The 13,902-nt window shown below is 53.5% G+C and overlaps 1 protein-coding gene across 2 annotated transcripts; it reads left to right on the top strand.

Moving 5' to 3' along the window:
• Nucleotides 1-572: 572 nt before the first annotated feature.
• Nucleotides 573-4,334, top strand: Tmem250 (transmembrane protein 250). 2 transcript variants are annotated; one of them, XM_031369399.1, is made up of 2 exons: nt 573-993; nt 2,231-4,334. In XM_031369399.1, the coding sequence occupies exon 2, from the start codon at nt 2,269-2,271 to the stop codon at nt 2,758-2,760; it is 492 nt and encodes a 163-aa protein (XP_031225259.1). In that variant the 5' UTR covers nt 573-993; nt 2,231-2,268; the 3' UTR covers nt 2,761-4,334. The 2 variants fall into 2 exon arrangements, with proteins under 2 accessions (XP_031225259.1, XP_031225260.1); XM_031369400.1 differs by lacking the exon at nt 573-993 and adding an exon at nt 1,004-1,750.
• The last annotated feature ends 9,568 nt before the right edge of the window (nt 4,335-13,902 follow it).

Genomic DNA, 13,902 nt, shown 5'->3' with positions numbered 1-13,902 from the left:
TGGGGCCTCCAAGTGTTCCCTGTAGCGTGCAAAGGTGCCTTGCAGCCAGCCCTAGATTCCCCTTTCCTGCAAAGGGTCTGTTTCTCTTCCCTGGGGAGCCTGCATTTGACGCCTTGGGTAAGCTGGAGGGTCAATGTAGGATAACCCTGTAAAGCTACTTTCTGGTCCATCATGGGATGATGGCCTGACCCAACCTTCTCTTCACACCCTAACAACAAAGGCACACATCAACTTTTAGCTGAAACCCACACCACCAGCTGGTAGGAACCTGGCAAGGTCATTTAGGCCGCTTGACTCTTTCTTTTGGCGCTTCCAGGATTCTTATGCTCCACAGCGAGAACCCCTAAAACCCGAGTTCGCTTCATCTGCAACCGTCACTGCTCTCTGGGTGCCAGCGGCGCCCGTTGGCACAGAGGAGAGCTCCACCGCACCACCAGATAGGAGACAATTAGCTCACACCAGAGCGAGAAAGCCCCTCCCACACTCGCGCACGCGCACTGACACGGAGACGACCAGCCTCGGCGCCCTTAGGTCTCCCATCTGCGCATGCGCAGGATAGGTCACGCCTCCGGCTGAGGCCGCGGGCCACGACGTCATGGACGGCTCGCGGCGCGCGCACGCTAGCGCGCGTCCTCGGCTAATGAGGAATTCCTGGATGCTCCGCGCGGGCCCGCGGCGGGGGCTGCGAGGCTTCACCGTGTCGGCGCGGGTGGAGGGGGCGTGAAGACCGTGTACGGTGGCCGCCGAGGGACGACACTACGGCTCCCACGCTGGGACAAACGCCTCCGGCCCGGCCCGGGCGCGCCTTCCCCTCCGGGCCAGAGCCAGCCGGGGGCAACTGAAGGGCCGCACGAAGCGACCCTATCCTCGGCGGCATGTGCCCGCCCTGGCGTCGCACCCCCGGGGCACAGGCTCAACCGCAGGCCCGGTCCCCAGCGCCGTCGGCCTGCCGCATGGTTCCAGACACCGGCACCGCCACGGAGAGGGCACCGGGTGAGCCGCCGAGGACGGGCGGGGACCGGCCGCGAACCTGAGGGCCGTCTCCACGGCAACGGCGCCCCGACACCGGAAGTGGCGCCTGCAGAGAACGCGGGCTGAGGGCCGGGGTCGCGCGTAGCGTACGGGCTTGTGAGGGCCGTGTCTCCACGCGCGAATTAGCGGGCCCTGGAGAGCTCGACCTCCTGCTCTGGGGTCCCGTACGCAGAGACGCGTGCCCCGGTGCCGGGCCGCCCCATGGCGTGCACCCGAGTACACCTGCTGCGAAATGCAAACCCCTCCTTTGTGGTGTCCAGTGACACGCCTGAATGAGGGCCATTGCCTGGCTAGCTGGGTAAAACGTAGCTAAACCTCCCCGGCTCCGGACAGGTTTCCTCCCACTGCGCCTCGGTTGCAGCTGCACTAGCGGCCATTTGCTCAGGACCTGCGGCGGTGAAGGAAACTGATGGAATGGAAGTCGCAAAAGCCTGTTGGCGATGCTGCCCTGTCCTGTTACCAACTTTTGGTCTCTAGTTTCCTATAGTTTGAAATTTAGGGTTTTTTTTTTTTTTCCATCTGCAAATTAACATAGGCAGCTGCAAATGACATTTGCTTGGTGAAACAAGGAACCACACGCATTGCTCCTCTCTGTGTCCCAGTTTGGAGAATTCTGGCACTGTGCCCAGCCTAGACAAGCCAGCTATGCTTCTTTGTACAGGCAGACCCCAGGGAAGAGGTCGTGGTGCCTCCATTTACAGAGCAAGAGCAGTGGGAGGTGAGATGATAACCTGCCAAAATAACCTGTCAGAGTTCAGGCCCAGCAAGTGACCTTGGGGTCTCGCTAAGTGCCTTCATCCCAATTCTTTCGTGATTCTGCATGGAGTGTCTTGAGATTGTTATTAGATAAGTCACTGTGGAAGTATTGGGGAGTAATGGGCCCATGGAAAGCTACCAGTAGCGGAGTGTGTGGGTCTTCAAGAAACTAAGGAGTGAGCTTAGCTAGAGCACTACTGTCCACGTTCTATCACTGGCAGCCCTTAGAGGGGACCCTCCTCCCGGGCCGATGCTGAGAGGGGCATAGTTCCTGTTGCTTTCCTTTCCCAGCACTGTGAGGTAGAATGTTAACCTTTGGCCTGCACAGGTTGAGGACTTTTATGAAAAGAGTTATAAATGCAACATTGGGATGCAACTGATTGACTGACAGGGACACCCTTGAGGAACTCACCCGGCACTCTCCTTGTATTTCTCCCTGCAGGCCAACACCTCCCCCAAGACTCAGCTGAGGGCTCCTAGATGCTGCTGACCCCTATGCTAGCCATCTGGACACTGCACCGCCACTGCAAAACAGCACTGCCCCAGGGCCCAATGCCGGTCATGCCCATCCCGCGGCGGGTGCGCTCCTTCCACGGCCCGCACACCACCTGCCTGCACGCAGCCTGCGGGCCAGTGAGAACCTCTCACCTGGCCCGCACCAAGTACAACAACTTCGATGTGTATGTCAAGAGCCGCTGGCTCTATGGCTTTATACGCTTCCTGCTCTACTTCAGCTGCAGCCTCTTCACTGCGGCCCTCTGGGGGGCGCTGGCCCTGCTCTTCTGCCTGCAGTACCTGGGCGTGCGGGTCCTGCTGCGCTTCCAGCTCAAGCTGTCAGTGCTGCTGCTGCTGCTGGGGCGGAGGCGCGTGGACTTCCGCCTCATGAACGAGCTGCTCATCTATGGCATCCATGTGACCATGCTGCTGGTTGGGGGGCTGGGCTGGTGCTTCATGGTCTTTGTGGACATGTGACGGCAGCTCACCCTCTATGGGGCTCTTGATCGTGCCATGTCAAGCTTCTTTCTTGGAGGGTGGGGTAGTAGGGGCTTTTTTTTGCCCAATCCCAGAGGTAAGGCCTGAAGCACACACTCCCATTGAGGGGAGAAAAGGGCTGAGATGACTCTGTAGTGGGGACACCACAGTCTCCTCGTTGGCCTCTGTGCTATCCTTCCTGCGCGCTTTCCCAGATGTGACATCCCCCTTTAAGGCTTTAAGCCTCTTGCCTTGGGTTGCCTGTGTGTTTTCAGGTTGTCCAGTGGGTAGCCCATCTGTATGTTCGCCACCTTGAGACCTTCTGTGTAACATCCTCAACAACATCAGGCCCAACCAGTGGGACACGAAGGGGTGCCTTTGGGCTGCACGGCCCCTTTATGTGCCCTGTTCCTGGCTATAGCCTCAGGGACCCATCTGGCTATACAAGCAGACACACTACTGCCACTAACTGCACCCACTTTGAGTTGCTTGAATCCTAAGTCCATGGACCACTCTCTGCTGTCACAAGTGGCCGTGTCAGTCTTGAACCCCAAGTCAGGCCTCAGTGTCACCTTGGTTTGCATAGGTGCAGTTTAGCAGGACTATGGGATTGGCTAGTCCCTGGTACAAGGGAGCACAGGCACCGAGGCTTGGACTCCAGAGCAGGTCCACACCCTGGGCAGGTCTGTGTATCAAGCTGTGCTGAGCTCTGAAACCCAAAAGACCCTAGAAAAACACTTCTGCTTAACATTGGGAGTTTTTACTGTCTCTGAGGGATGGGGCCTCCAGCCGCTTCCCAAAGTCTTGGCCAGACCTGTGGAAAACAGGAGCAAACCGACTGTACCCCCTCAGTGATATTTACTAGCCCTGTGGACAGCCTGGATGTGCTAGCTGCACCTTTCCCACATGCTGTTAGGCCTGGTTTGTGAGATAAAAGATGGAGTACCTGACCACCTTTGGCCTCTGGCAGGGGTGGGATATGGCTCTCACTGGGTGGCAAGTGAAGTGGTTTGAACAGTAACTCCAGGGGCAGGACATTGAGCATATCCTGCTAACACATGCTTCACCCCAAATTGTCACCCCACACCCTGGGCATGGGGGTGGCCCCTTTGACCCTACCCTGCCAAGTAAACTAGTTGTATTCCACTGATGAGAATCTTAAGAAACCCAAACAGGGGAAGCAAAGATGTAGAACTATTGACCTAGCTCTTGTAGCCTGCTGTCGCCATTGGTCTGGCAAGAGGGCTCATGGAGGAAATCTGTCTGCCTCCCAGCATAGGAGATGAGGTGCCTTCTCAGTGGACCCCGCTGCTGCTTGCTTGCTGCAGAGAATTGTTTGCACTAAAGCCCACTCTTCCCCCAAAGCAGCATTGTTCTTTGTTAATTAGCTTATGTTCCTCAGAGTGGCCTGAAGCCCCAATTTGCTGGGTGATGGTGGGTGTGTCAGGGCTGGTGGTGGGAGGGAATGATGGAACCTTGTCACTCATTGCACACCCAGCTGCCCAGTGTCCTGAGTGCCTGTTAAATTCTTTATGAGATGAATCACCTGCATTAAACCTATTTTTTTAATGTGCTGATGGGGTGATTGCTTACATTTTGCTGTCCTGGAGCCTCATGCATGTTGGACAAGTACAAGGGGACAGTGCTGGTATCTCTGTAAAGTCAGAGATCTTGTCCTTTTCAAAGGATGTCATCTACTACGTCATAGTTCTGAAAGCAGTCGATTTTAATGCTAAGTGTTGAAGCCTCAAAACCAGTGGTTCAGCAGTCAGGTGGTCTGCCAAGGGCCTGGAGTTGAATTGGTCAATGAAACTGAGGGCTGGGTTTCTGGTGCTGTCCAGGAAGGATGGGAGCAGCTTGCAGGTGCCATGCATACATGAAGATGCAATGTCTACATGCTGGGGGGAACAAGAAACAGGTTTCCACAAACAGGTGTTTGTGGGTTGTGTTACTGAGGCTCTTTTTTTTCTAATTCTATTCCACATGTATGGGTGTTTGGCCTGCATGTATCTCTGCACCTTTTGCATGCCCAGTACCCATGGAGGCCAGAAGAAAGTATTAGAGTCTGTGGGACTGGGTTAGACAGTTACGAACCACCATGTAAAATGGAGATCCTCTGGAAAAGCAGCCAGTGCTCGTAATTGTTGAACCATCTCTCTCCAGCTCTGTTATAGGGATTTTGAGGTAGGGGGTAGGGTCTCACTAACTTGTTCAGGCTGGCTTCAAACTCTCAAATGCTGTGATTACTGGCATGAGTCACCATATCCAGCTGGAGGTTTGCTGGGTCTCTGTCTGTGTGTATTTAAAAAGATTGTTTATTTTTGTTTTGAATGTGTGTTTTTCCTGCATGTATGTGTGCCGTGTATGACTTGGTGCCCACAAAGGCCAGAAGACTGGATCATTTTAGAACTGAGACATAGATGGTTGGTTGTACACTACCATGTGCATTACCATGTGATGCTAGGAACCAACCCAAGGTCCTCTGGGACAATTATCAGTACTATTTTTTTTTAAAGATTTAGTTTATTTTATGTGTATGAGTACACTGTAGCTGTACAGATGGCTGTGAGCCATCATGTATGTGGCTGCTGTTGAACTCAGGACCTCTGTAGGCCCTGCTCACCCCGGTGTAATTTTACTGCAGCTGTCTTCAGACACACCAGAAGAGGGCGTCAGAGGGCATCCGATCTCATTATGGTTGGTTGTGAGCCACCATGTGGTTGCTGGGATCCGAACTCGGGACCTATGAAAGAGCAGTCAGTGCTCTTACTCGCTGAGCCATCTCGCCAGCCCCCATCAGTGCTCTTAACTAATGAGCCATACCCTCCAGCCCTGAGTTTGTTTTGTTTTTAATATAGAGTTTCACTATGTGCCTAGGTTATACAGACCAGGCTGACCTCAAATTCATAGCAGTCTACCTGCCTCTGCCTCCTGGAATTAAAGGAGTCTACCAGCAGGCCCCCACCCAAGTTCTAGTATTTGGTAAGAGTAAACTACAAAATCCTTTGCCCCAGACAGCTCAGGCTGTCTGAGGAGAAGGGGTTATAGGAAGGTTAGCTTCATGGACCAGGGCTAGGGTTTAGTATAGATGGGCCTCCTGGCCCAGGAAAAGCCATGCTGAGGGATGGTCCTAGGGTGGCTGCTAGGGCACACTTATCCAAGAATCCAAAGCTGGGTTCAATAGCAGATGGTCATGGTGAGTGTGGTTATGCAGTGGCAGTAACCCATAGCGTTCTAAGCTACTCATCACACCTGAGAGGACAATGTACTTTCCAGGAACTTCCCTAGACCTGCTTTGTTTTCTGTGAGTCTGAAGTGGTGGGTTGGTTGCTTGGTTCACTTTACAGTACTGGGAATGGAACCCAGAGCTGAACATGCAATAGGCAGCTGGCCTCCAAAGAAGCCATTTCCCATGATCCTTGGCTGGGAAGAACAAGAAATCACGATGTAACACCTTGTTTGAGTAGATGCCACCCTAACTGTCCAGTGGGTGAGAGGCTACTGAGCACAAGGAACATGGCTGCGAAGAACACGCTGCTCACACCCAAGGTAGCTGAGGGCCAAGAGTTGAGCACTGAGGGTACTGACCTGCTCCATGCTCTGGAAGCCATGGCTTCCTAGTGGTATCACAAGGCCTTGGAAGACCCTGGCTGAACCAGCTCCTCCTCATAGCCAAGAACCCTTCTGGGACTTGGAGGCTATGAAGCAACTCCCTCCCGGCGTCTCTGATCAGGTTTATGGGTCACATTGCCTGGTCATTAGCACTGTTTGAGTGTGTCAGCCTGTGGCTCTAGGTGACATTTTGAGTTGTGCCTAGGATTGCAGCCTGTCCGAGGAAGGCTGGTGATTGCCCTCGGTGACAGATGCTGTAAGCCAGGCAGTGATCTAGGTCCTGGAAAAAGCAGCATTTTGAAGCCATCCATTGGCATAGCTCAAGAAACACCAGTAGTTACTGTGTCTCTGCAGAGTAGAGACACTTTACTCCCCAGGCTGGGGCATTCTGCTAAAATGCTTGTTTCCAGCAGATTTGTCTGTTTATTAAGGCAGCATATAAAAGTATAAAAATGGGAATGAGCTGCCTGCTGAAGGGCAGGGCAGGGCAGGCAAAGTCAGGGGCAGGGGAGGTAATGAGGAGCCAGACAGGATGGACACAGTCCTCTGTGGCTGCATAGGAAAACAGGATCAACAGTAATAAAGCCACCACCTGGTCAGCTGCTGTACCCTAGACCCCCGGTGTCCATGAGGTAGAAAAAGGGACAAGGACAGCTCTCAGGCTAGCCTTGTGAACTGACTTTGTGAAGGGTAGGCAAGGGGCTGCCTGCTACCCAGTGGATGGGAGGGAGGAGTGAGGGACAAGAATCAAGCTGCCTGCTAGGTCGGTTCTGAGGTTTGCAGAGCTGCCCTGCTAGGGCTGGCTCAGGGGACCTAATATGAGCACTTAGTGTCAGGGGGCTAGATGTTAATTTGAGAAACAGGAACTGGGTTCTAGGTCTTCCTGGAGGATGGATCTACACCTCACCACCACCACCACCACAAGAAAGGGGTGTCTAAGGAGAGGGGACTGTGCCCATGAAGACCTGGGACTAGATGGCTGGGAGCTAGGGCCAAGAAGGAAGGAGTGGAGGTGAGCCGGCTGGAGTAGCAAAGCTCACCAGGTGTGGGAAGCACAGAAGGAAAGAACGCTTAAAGCTGCCCATGACTCACATTCTTCCTATCCCCTGTGAGGTGTAGTAGGCTCGCTGTTGCCTATAACCCTGGAGAGAATTTGTATATTCTCCATCAGTCACAAATAGGATTAGAGCTAAGGAGCCAGCAGAGCAGAAGGCTAGTGACAAGAAGGGTGCCGGTGCAGCGGCTGGGGTTTTCTAGAAATGAGAATGCAGATGCTGCAGGGCCCCAGGCTTGGGATGGACTAGTGGCTCTGAACACCCATTTGCTGCCCTTGTACCAACCAGCAGCTTCTGCAGTCCCTGATGGAAACCCAAACAAACACAGTACCTGTGACCTTCCCAGGGTAGTGTGAGGAAGAGAGCCCGATGGTCCCTACTCCCAAGGATGGCAGGGGCAACCCAGAGCACAGACCTATGCCGCCACAGACTCAGCTGCGGTTATTGATGTCCTCTGACCTTGGGAAGGCTCAGTCCCTGCCAGCGTGTGAGGAGGAGGGGAGGGAGCCGGCGGCGCCTTCATTTGCTGATTCAGCGTTTTCTGGGGAGAGACACACACACACACACACACACACACACACACACAAAACGTGCTAGATCTACAGCAGCAGGGTGCCTTTCTCGTCTTCGTTTTTGGACTTTAGAAAGAAGGGTCCTCTTCGGCCCGGCCCTCCTAGGAAGCCTTCCCTCCCCCAGAGGCACTAGCTCCCAGGAAGCAGCAGTCCCAGGCTGTAGCAAGCAGAGGAGATTTTCCGGAAATCCCAGCATTCTGGCTTGCCTCCTCAACAGTTTCCAAAAGAGGGAGCTGCCCCCCAGCAGCAGCAGCCTTGCCCAGAGCAAGCTGATTCAGCGATCTGGGGCCCAGTGCCCCTCCCCCACCCCACCAGGCTGCTTGCCCAGGCCTGTTGGCAGCTGTGTCACATGGGGCCTCAGGCAGAGTTGTGTGGCCCGCACTGCGCCTGGGGGTGGGGTGGCAGACTGAAGGGCACAGGCTGCCAGGTGACCCTTCCCTGCCTGGCCAGCTACCCCATCCCTATCCCCACCCCACCCCCTCACTGCTTTCCTAGTCTCCTGCAGAAGAGCAGCCACAGGAGGGTGCTGTGGACCCAGGGGGAGGCACGGGGTGCGGTGCTGCTGAGCTGTGTTTTGAGGACTCTGGTACTGTCAGCCCTAGGAAATCTCATTCCAAAGCAGCTAGTCCCCCAGAAGCCGAAGTCTGGGGCAGAATTCTCATATATCTCTGGTGGGGCCAACGGTGACCATCTCCCAGGACAGGGGTTATAGCTAAGCTGCTAGCCCTGAGTCCTGAACCAGCCCAAGACCTCTAGAGCCTTGGGCCTCGGGGTCTCCTATATCAACAGGAGCAGCAAGGAATGAAGCAGATACTGTCTTCCCTGGAGGTCTGGCTTATAGCGATGCTACTCTAGGCTGGGCTTGTATCTAACTGTGAACCCTGGGCAGGACAGGAGAGCCTGTGGGAACCACTGACCAGGTCTAGGGGCAAGGCTGTGTCAACTACTTGAGAACATGAGGCCTATAAACAAGCTTGATGGGTTGGTACACAGTCCTTGGTATCTTGTTACAATGGGACTGTGGGTGGAGTGGGTGCTTTCGGCTGGAGCTACAGAGGAAGCTAAAAAGAAAGGGTGTGGTGAGGCTGGCCAGAAGCTGAAAGAGAGAGCCGGATTGGTCAGGAGGGCAATGACCACTAAGGTAGGCAGGAATTTTGAGGGGTCATCTGTCAGAGGGTGGGGTGGGGGAAGGAGCGAGGGCAGGGTGGACGTCTTGTCAAGCTTGGAAGCCCATAGGTAGATGTAGTAGTCATAAGCTGCAGATTGACCTCCCTCCTAACTCATTAAATGAGGACAGGTATTCTTTTCCCTTTCTTGGAATATTAATGACAGCCTGCTGGATGCTGCATGAATATTCATACAGAGATCTATCAAATCCAGGCTTCTGGTAGTGGCACTTGTGGTGGCGCCAAGAGATGGGACCTGCCAGGTAGCTGGTACTGTATGGAGGGAGTGCCATCGGGCGTGGCTGGTTGTGCACCCTGCGACTCCTGCAGGCCCCTTGGCCCTCTGGACAAGCAAATAGCATCCTGCCCTGTGGTCACCCTCAGCCTGGTGACCAGGCTGAAGCCATCTGCTCAGGCTTTGGAGTGGGTGCTGTGGTGAGTGGTGAACTTGGTGTACTCATACACACGGGTTTGCAGCCAAGGATGGACCCCAGGAAGATAAGAGAAGCATCAGAGCTCCTGAGCAAGGTACAGCCTGATGTCCTGGGCAGCCTGAGCTCGTCTTTCAGACACCCCTAGGATTTTAGGCTGCCTGCTTGGCCCTGGAACTTCATAGCCAGGGCCAGTCCACTGACAGCCAGTAGACACATGGTTTCCAGGTCCATCCAGTGGGCAGGGCCGGTTTGGCCTCCTTTTTTGCCTCTGTGGGGAACACAGTTGTTATTTAAACAAGATTAGTATGGAAGTTCCATGTTTGTTTCTTGCAGTCCCCGCTGTTGCCAGCTTTGCTCTGCCCCCACTGCCTGCCTGCAGGGTGAGGAAGGCCAGCATTAGTGAAGCTTCATTATTTACAGCACTATGACATCATAGGAAGAAGAATTATTTGTGTGTGTTTTTAATTGTGCTGTGATAACCCTGTCTGTTTTCCTGGCTCCGTAATACACAGGGCACCCCTGGACACCATCCTCTCTGGTAGCACCAACCACAGCAGCTGCAGCCTAAGCTGATGCTTCTAGTCCACTCCAATCCCTGCCAGCAGCCAGGCGTGTACCTGTCAAGTGCACGCCTTTGTTAGTGCAGCGTATGTCAGTGTGAGCAGTGAGTGTGCAGGTCCTTCTACATGTTTTGGGCTGTCTTTGCCCTGCTCCCACAGTCCTGCCAGAGACGAGATGGCAGACAGGTGTTCTTCTCATGCCAAACCACACTTAGCTACCATCTCCTCCAGGACCAGTGGAATGAAGGGAGGGAGCATGAGGTGGGACCAAGGCTGCAGGCTGCAGCCCTTCTGTGGTGAAGGGAAACGGTGTTGGGGAGCGCCATCAGTGGGCAGAAGACTCTCACAGACCCCTGCGGCCCCATCCTGTGAAGGCCCCGATGGGATCTCAGATCCACCCTGCTGCCCCCACTTTCCCTTGGCAGTCCTGGGGTACCAGGCTCGGCTGGGAGGAGCAGAGGAACTGCACCGCACAAATGCCATTCCTGAGCCTTACCCTTAGGGCTGTATCCTGTGGGCCAGAGCCTTGAGGAGTCAGACCTGACCTCTGAGCCCTGGCCTTGAACTCAGAGGCCAATTGTTAAATGAGTGAATGATCGAGCACATGAATGGATTGTTGTGTCTTGTGTCCCCAGGCCTGGCACATGGCAGGCCACCAGTGCTCACTTTCTGAATGACTATGTCAGCCTAGCGGCTGGCCTAGCCTGGACTTCTTTCTGTAAACAATATGCCCAGCTCTTACCTACCATGGCCAACGAAGGGTACAAGTTGACCCCTTTGCTATACCCACTGGGAAGGATATATCTGGGGCTCTGTTGGCCCTTCTGGGAGATGAGCCCTGCAACCAACTCGACCCTCAGCCTTCTCCAGAGCAGGAGGCAACAGCTGTGAAGCAGCTGCACTAAGGGAAATTTAGGACAAAAGAGGAAGGAGATTAGAGCATCCAATTTAAATGGAGGGGAGGCATTCAGAAACCAAAACCGTCCTGCCCTAATTCCTGAGCAGAGGGAGTCACGGGCTCTGCAGCAACGGCAAGAAACCAAAATACTCACCCAGTTTTCTCCTGCAGAAGGAATCCAAGCGCTCTTGGCTAGGAGCCCACACATGTCCCTGTCCTAAAGAGAAAGCCACACTCTGAAGACGATGATGATGATAAAGAGCCCACCTGTGTCTCCTGGTCATACCCTTCAGGATCTGGACTGGGATATGGGTCCTGTTCTTTGTTTGACAGGGACTCAGTGAGCGTTTACACGGAGGGCCCATGGTGGGGAGGAGCACGCTTGTGTATGGAAGGAGCCTTAGCAGAGTTCTGTGAAGAGACACCATGACCACAGCAACTCTTATAAACAGAAAGCATTTCACTGAGCATTGCGTACGGTTTCAGAAGTTTACACCATTGTCGTCATGGCAGAGAGCATGGCAGCATGCAATAGATATGCTGCTGGAGACATAGCTGAGAGTTCTGCATCCGATCTGCAGGCAGCAGGAAGACACAGCCATTGGGCCTGGCTTGAGCTTCGATACCTCAAAGTCAACCCCCAGTGACAGAGTTCCTCCAACAAGGCCACACCTCCACCTCCACCAATAAGGCCTCACCTCCTAATCCTTCTAGTGCCACTCCCTGCTGACTAAACATTCAAATATGTGAGCCTTTGGGGGCCATTCTTATTCCAGTCACCTCAGAATAAGACTCCAGCATTCAGGCTCAGCCCCTGTGTCAGCCTGAGACCATAATGAACCTTGCCAGCTTTCATCACAACCCTCAATGTATGTGCCTGGACCAACACAGAGATGCAATGCAACTCCCCTGGCTGGCTGATGCTGTGACTCAGGCTTGTGAATTCAGCTTGAGTCCAGTGGTAGCCACAGGGACACAGAGGCTGCCCATGTGAGGCCTTCTTAGGAGCCCAGACAGATGAACAAGGTCACATTTTTTTATTGCAGCCTCCAGCTACATGCAGCTGCTAAACAAAGGTTTATCTTGCACAGCTTTATTGCAGAAAGCGGAGATGGAGAAGTTTGAGGCTAGATAAACCTGACTCTGCTCTCAGAATTTCACTGGTGAAGTGGGTAGGGTTGTTCTATAAGCAGGAGAGTGAGCAATGGGCATACTTTACTCTTCACCTGCTCCACCATGCTGCCACATCACTGGCAGCCAGACTCTTGGCTGCCAGGCTTGCAAGTACTGGGAGACCAGGCCTATTGTGCCCACCCTGGCTCAGCCTCCAGAGGGGCTGAGGGGACATGGAAAGACACCAAGTCCATGAGATGAAACAAGACCCAGGCAGGGTCGGGTTGGCCAGCTGACTCTGACGCCACCTTCTCAGAGACTCTGGCATCTCTGGTTTTCTGAAGCAAATTTACAAAACCTAAGCCAATGAAGTAGGAATTGAGGGAGACTCTGGTGAGACAGGATTAAAAAGGAGTGTCTACTGCCCAGGAAAGCTGGATGTGCATGGCCTGTCCATCTTTCAACTTATAATCAAGAGACACCAAGCTGGATATGGTGGCTCACACCTTTAATCTAGTACTCAGGAGGCAGAGGTAGGTGGATCTCTGTGAGTCTGAGGCAGCCTGAACTACATAGCAAGTTCCAAAGCAGCCAGGGCTACATACAGAGATGTTGTTTAAAAAAATTAAATAAATAAATAAATAGAGATACAAGGAGAAACCTCTGCCCTGGGGAGAAGAGGGCGGTAGCCAAGAGCAGCCCTCTCCAACTCTCTTGCTCACACAGGGTAGGAAGGGCTTGTCTTGCTGGTACAGACCACAACATAGGGCAGCTCTCAGTGCTTTCTCCAGGTCCACCCCCACAGTGGGGGCCAAAAGGACTCCACTCCTGCCCCTTTTCTTGGTTCCTGCAGGGCACTTGGGGATGACGGTGAGATCCAACGTGGACTGCACCATCTCAATGGTTTCAGAGTACGAAATGGGCAGCTGTCACCGGAGACTATCCCTGTAGAAACTACCTCCATTTAAACCCTGGCTGCCCAGCCCCTCCCCCAAGGCCACCTTCTGCCTTTCATCTCCCTGGAGCTCACTGAGCAGAGGCTTACAGGATAGACCCTTTTTGAGACTGGCTCATTTCTCAGCACTGATTCTCAGAGCCATCCCTGTGGTGGCAGGCGGCAAACTTCCTCCCTGCTGAGGGTGAAGCAGCTGTGCTGTGTGGATGGCCCCTTGGAGCTTACCCAGTGTTCTTCATTGCTTCCTGTTGCTTCCACCACCGTAGATTGGTATGCCAACATAAACATGAGCATGCAGGTAATCTCATTCACACCGGCCTTTATTTATTTACTTTAAATTCCTTTATCTAATTATATATATTTGTGGTGCTAGAGGTAGACTCCAGGGCCTTATACATGCTAGGTAAGCTCTCACTCCCCGCTACCTACCCCAAGCCTTTGCTTTCATCTGTTTTGGGGTGCTCACTCGGAAGAGGTGTTGCTGGACCAACTGGTCATTGAGTAGGGGTGGGGGGCTCTGCCAGGGTATTTCTTATTTAAAATGGTGTATTGTTTTTATTTTATTTTATGTGTGTAAGTGTTTCACCTGCATGTGTGTACGTGCACACAGTGTCCACAGATGCCAGAAGAAAACACTAGAATTGGAACCAGAGGTAAGGATGGTTGTGGGTCACCATGTGGGTGCTGGGAACTAAACCCCAAGTCTTCTGCCAGAAAATATGTTCTTAACTACTGAGCCATCTCTCCAGCCCTGCCATGTGATTTCTCCGGGCCCTG

This window comes from Mastomys coucha, unplaced genomic scaffold (assembly GCF_008632895.1).
Source record: "Mastomys coucha isolate ucsf_1 unplaced genomic scaffold, UCSF_Mcou_1 pScaffold15, whole genome shotgun sequence".
NCBI classification, from domain to species: Eukaryota; Metazoa; Chordata; class Mammalia; order Rodentia; family Muridae; genus Mastomys; species Mastomys coucha.
This window is presented reverse-complemented; position numbering and strand designations above follow the sequence as displayed.